This window comes from Hydra vulgaris, chromosome 10 (genome assembly GCF_038396675.1).
Source record: "Hydra vulgaris chromosome 10, alternate assembly HydraT2T_AEP".
Lineage (NCBI taxonomy): Eukaryota > Metazoa > Cnidaria > Hydrozoa > Anthoathecata > Hydridae > Hydra > Hydra vulgaris.
The window spans coordinates 29,336,501-29,342,500 of record NC_088929.1 but is presented as its reverse complement, the minus strand read 5'-3'; the positions used below and the strand labels follow the sequence as shown (position 1 = coordinate 29,342,500).

Sequence of the window (6,000 nt, the reverse complement as noted above, 5' to 3'; positions counted from 1 at the left end):
TCACCAGATTTAAACCCCATTAAAAACTGCTGGGTAAAATTGCAAAAGCAAACTCGACATCAGCGACAACTTTAAAGGAGGCTATACTGGAGGAATTGGTCCCAAAAAATAACGCCTGATTACTGTGACTCTCTTGTTGTCTCTATGCCTTGAAGAATAGAAGCTGTCCTCAAAGCCGGAGGAAGACATTCGAGGTACTAGAAACTCTTTTCTGATGTGAACTACTTGTTAGTTTCTTTAAAAGTGTGTCATTGACTTATGTGAATGTTATTTGTTGTTAAAGAAATATTTATACAGTAATTAAAAAGTTAGCAATAGTTTCTCAACTATGTATTTAGATTTTTAAAAAGTTACTCACATGATTTGATATGACTTCAGTCAACAAAACAGATAAAGAGCCTATGATGGATCCTATTTGACTAAAAAAAAAATATATATATATATATCTAGTTAATATAAAATTAAATTACTATATTATTATAATGCTTTACTATATTAATAATACATCTTATACATAAATCTGTCACTGTTGTAAAAATATGAATTATTGCTTGATGTCAAGACCCAGAAAAATCTTTTGGAGGTATGATTGTACTAGCATTGGAGGTTTCTGGGATATAAGTCCCTAAATCTGGTCTTGTTTATGTGCAAAACAACATAGGACTGTCCAATTCTGGTGTCAACACTAAATCAAGTTTTTCCAAGTCAAAATGTTGAGAAGAACTTTCTCTCCAAATTTGATCAGTTGAGCAAAAAACTTGATAGTCGTTTTTCAAAAACTTCAAAGTAGGATCAAAGTTAAACTACAAGCACACTCTATGCACATCCATGCTCTTGGTGTGACATTTCATTAAAAGATCTTGCAAAGTGTGGATCTCTAAGAACTTTTGGATTAATCAGAAGTGATTCTCAGGAATTTCAATGCTGGAAATGAGTGCAGGAAGCTTTTAAAGAATTTGGATATTTTGGAAAGATCCAGGAGCACTATATTTTTACTGCTGCTCCCTTTATTGCGACGCTAAGAAAATTTCAATGGTGTTGTCCATGCTTGTTTTGGAAATGCCCTTGATGACAGCTATACTGAATAAATTAAGCAACTCAGAGTCTATTTACAACTTCAGGACACCACTATCACTCCCAAGGTTCATACTGTCATCCACCATGTTTCACAATTCATCCAAAGCCACTATAACTCTTTGGGAATTTATTCAGAGCAAGCAACTAAAACACTCCATCACCTTTTTAGTACCCATTGGCAAAGCTACAAAAGACCAAGCAACCACTTAGAGTTTGAAGACTGCAAAGACACATAACAGACTTCAACAGCAAAAAAATTGATTAGGAATATTATAAATCACTTTTGACATTTTTCTCAAAAAAAACAATTAGAATTGTAACTTTACTTTGTTAAAAATGAAGAAAATTTTTATTTACCAGTGAATTTACTGCATAAGTATTCAACACAGGGCCGCAAAAATACCATACTCAAATCAAATGCTTAGTTATGAAAAATGGCTAGTTAAAATGGGTTTAACAACTTTAAATCTAAAAAGAAAATGAGGAGATTTGATTCATTTATACAAGATATTGAACCATTTAGAGTTTGTTTATCTTAATGTCAAACCAGTCTTTGAGTCAAGTGTTGAATTAGATGGCCCATGTTCTTCAACTAGATGTCACAAACATAGAAATCAGGATGCAGTGTTATGCATCAGTTAATTCAAGGATCCATTTCTTCTCAAACAGAGTGTTTCAAATTTGGAATAAACTTCCTGATATTGTTGTAGAATCCGAGAATTTAAACAAGCTCAAAGCGAGCCTGGACAAATGGTTGACAAAAATTGAAAAAACTTTGGTTTAAACAAATACTGGGTTGAACAATGCTATGTCTCAGCTTGTAGATAAGATTCACGCAGTTTACCACTAACTAACTATTACATATTGAATAGCAAAGAGTAAACAAAAAGCAAAAAGTAGATTTGCAAATGTAATATAATCAATTTTAGAAAAAAGTCTCTAAATGTAGTCTCCCAAAATCACAAAAGATGTAACTGTTTGTGAGAATTGTACTCCTGCTGAGCTGATGTAGAGAATTAAATGCTCATAAATGCACTTCTCTCTAATCAAATATTCTGAGAACATTGCACCTAACCACATAGCTTACACTAAGATTTCAAATTAATTCTTTTTCCTCCCCTTCCTATGATAGTTTGCTATCTTCCTTATTTACATCATATTTTAATTATCGACCAATTTTGGTATTAAAACAGCTAAATCAAAATATTTTTTTTATTGAAAATTTATTGCAGAAAAGTTGCTATAAGAAAAATCTAACAGATAGAGTTAACTTATTTGACATACATAGTTTCCTGTGACCCACTTTCCTAAATTTCAAAAAACACCATCAGAAATGTCATGCAATTTTTATCTATGTTAGAGATACTTATATTATGTTATGTGTTTACCTATTTAATTAAATAAATCTGTGCATTTAATGCTGAAAAGAGACTATTTTATTTCCTAAATAATAATAAAATTAACCATGGTATTTTCTCTCATGAAAATGTTATTTCAGAACAAAATTTTCATTTTTCACTAGATTTTACTGTGGCAAAATCTTGTCATTTTTCATCGTGAACTTTGGTGTTTTACCACTTGGAATGTCATTTTACTACCTGAACTTGTCACTTTTTTTAGTAAATGATACTTTTATGCATGATTAATTTTAATTAGTATTTTGGGTTGGCATAAAGATGGCCTGTCCAATCCAAAACCCTCAGTTGGTGTAAGTACATGCTACCTATTTAAGTCAGTTAATGATTGTTCACTCTGCACTTGCTACCTACTTAAGTCAGTCAATGTAAGTACACTCTGCACATGCTACCTATTTAAGTAAGTCAATATGTACACTCTGCGCATGCTACCTATTTAAGTCAGTAGATTTATTTAAAAAAAAAAAAAAAAAAAAAAAAACCTAAAACCAAGAAACAAAATTTAAAAAATAAAATGAAATAAGCAATAAAAATATTTGAACACTTTTTTCTTATCATTTGCTAACTAACTCACTATTGTAATGCAAAACGTTAAAAGTCTCTTAATCATAGATTAAAATGTGTGAACTAAAAAACTTCTTTAAAAAGGGAGAAGTGTTTTTGTTCAAGAGAGCTCTTTTCATAAACAGATTAAAAAAATTTTTTGTTTCTTATCAATTCAATATCATGTAAAGTTTAAGCACTGGCATCACTGCATTGGCGGTTAACACAAAAGCAGGGTTTTTTTTTAATGCAATAAAAAGCAATAAAAAATTGCATTAAATCGCACAATTCTTTTTATAAAAGTCTACTCGCAATAAATCGCTGCTACATCAACTGACAAATAGATAAAACATGCAAGGAGTGCTGCTACACTGACTGACAAATAGGTAGTCATGTAAGGAGTTGCTGCTGCATCAACTAACAAATAGGTAAACATGTGAGGAGAGTTGCTACATCCACTGACAAATAGGTACAACATGTAACCAGTGCTGCTAAATTGACTAAGGTTTTTGGCAGGCAATCCATCAATTTAAAAAAAAACTTTCAAAAGTTTTTAAACTTGTTCCGGTTTTCTAAATTATCTATTTTTAAGTCTTGCATGGTAGTCAAAAAGTTTCTTGCATAAACTGTAGTTTTAAAAAGAACACTAATAAACCAGACCAGAAAAAGTTTAAAAACATAAAAATTGATTTTTTTTCTTAAATGATAGATTTCTTGCCCAAACCAAACCCACAACCAATGTAGCAGCACTCCCTTGTAGCAGCAGGCTATAAGATAGTTGATGTAGCAACACTCAACGCATGTTTTGAAAATATATATATATATATACAGCTATGCTCAAATGTATGGAGCACCCCTATATTTTATTTAAAATTCAAAAGTAATGAACAAATAGTAAATGTGAATGTGTTTATTTGATACAAATTATTTCAATTCAACAATATTATTTAATATAATTAATATTTTGTAGCACCTCCCTTTGCCTTGATCACCGCACGTAGTCTTTTGGGCATGCTGTCCACAAGATCCTTACATACATTCGCTGGTATTTTTTCCCATTCATCCAGAATTTTCGCTTTAAATTCTTCTTTGGATTTACATCTGTAAATTGACAACTTCCTCTTCAAAATAGACCACAAATTTTCTATGGGTGACAAATCTGGAGACTGGGGGGGCCACGTAATGAGGGGAACTTCATTTGTTGAAAACCAGTCCAAACTTTTTTTTGCCTTGTGGCAAGGAGCGTTATCTTGTTGAAAATAATATTGAGGGACATCTTCGTCAAATAATTTCAATATTGATGGCTTCAAAACTTCATTTAGCATGGTAATGTAGCGCTCTGCATTCATCCTACCCTCACATAAAAATATTTCACCTACGCCACTGGAGGCCATGCAACCCCAGATCATTGTGCCACCACCGCCAAATTTGACTGTAGGGATGATACATTCCGGCTCAAATGCTTCGCCTGGTCGTCGTCTTACAAAGGTGCCTCCAGGTTGCCCGAAAATCTAGGTCAAAAAAGTAAAGGAATACAAATTTGATATTATAAATTTCAACATGTAAAATTTCAGGTACTTAAAGGAATAATTTCGAAATGATATTTTTTTTTTATTTTTTGGTTACACCGTAAGTCATAATGATGCCTTACCTCTATATTTGATTCGTCTGACCAAATAATTTTGGCCCAATCTTCTGATGACCAATTTTGGTGCTGTTTAGCCCATTCTAAACGAAGTTTCTTATGGTGCTCAGTCAGCAATGGTTTTCGGCGAGCCCTTCTTCCATGTAAATTACCTTCTTTTAAGTATCTTCTAACACTTGGAGCAGAAATTTGAATTTTTCTGTGCTCCCACAGATCGCTAACCAAGTCTTTAGAAGATTTGGTCCAATTTCGAAGTGAAATCCTGTTGAGGAAACGATGGTTTCTAGGAGAAAGTATACGTTTTCTTCCCGTTTTTGGTCTATTTTCGTATGAACCAGTTTCACTAAATCTATTTATAGCATTTTGCACTGCTTTCCTTGAGCATTTCATAATTTTTGAAATTTCCACTTGGGAATGTCCTTGTTTATGGAGTATCACAATTTGGCTTCTTTCACTCACAGAAAGTTCGCGTGTTTTACTCATAATGAAAATAAATAAAGAACGATAAAAAAAATCACTACTTTTAAACAATAGATAATGAGCGGCTGACAATAGTTACGTTTAAGATAAGAATGAAATGAATATCTTAATTCGACAGAATTTATACTAAGTGAGTATGTAGACAAGTTAAGACAAGTCTAATCATGCCCAGACAAGCAAATTCAACATGCATTAAATGATTTACTAATGCTTAAACGTAAAAAACAAATAAAATACCATTTTAAAAAAAATTCATCATGTATATCTCATTTTTTAAACACAAATATATTTAAACAAATAGGTGCTCCATACATTTGAGCATAGCTGTATATACAGCCCTCAAAATTAAGAAAAATAAGGTCAGCAGTTATTTGCCCATCATAACCTGTGTGAGATCAGCATCAGGTCGGCAGAAAAAAAGTGAAACAAAGGTATGACCATAAAGCATAGAAACAAGGTAGACAATTTTTAGCTGACCTCAAACATTTCTAGGTCGGTAGTGAGGTTGGCATCGCCAAATGCCAACCCTAATTCTGAGGGCTGTATATATATATATATATATATATATATATATATATATATATATATATATATATATATATATATATATATATATATATATATCACACATGACAAAAAAAGATTTTAAGTTTTAGGTCAGAGTTCCCCAAATATTTTTATTGAACTTTTATCAGTGACTCTTCAGGATACTGAATCTAGAAGCTTAAAAATCAAAAGGTAGCCGTTTTTGAAAAAAACGATTTCAAACTTTTGTGTATTATTTTATAAAAGGGGAGGGGGTGAGAGTTGTAAAGTTAAGGTTTTCCTTATAAAAAGTCA

The 6,000-nt window shown here is 31.9% G+C and overlaps 1 protein-coding gene across 1 annotated transcript in view; it reads right to left on the bottom strand.

The window, feature by feature from the left end:
* The window catches only part of LOC105845573 (transmembrane protein 180), a 95,997-nt gene that overhangs the window by 56,573 nt on the left and 33,424 nt on the right, over window positions 1-6,000 (bottom strand). Inside the window, exon 6 of the mRNA XM_065807738.1 lies at window positions 359-419. Coding sequence (XP_065663810.1) covers window positions 359-419 — 61 coding nt within the window. The remainder of the gene's footprint in view (window positions 1-358; window positions 420-6,000) is intronic.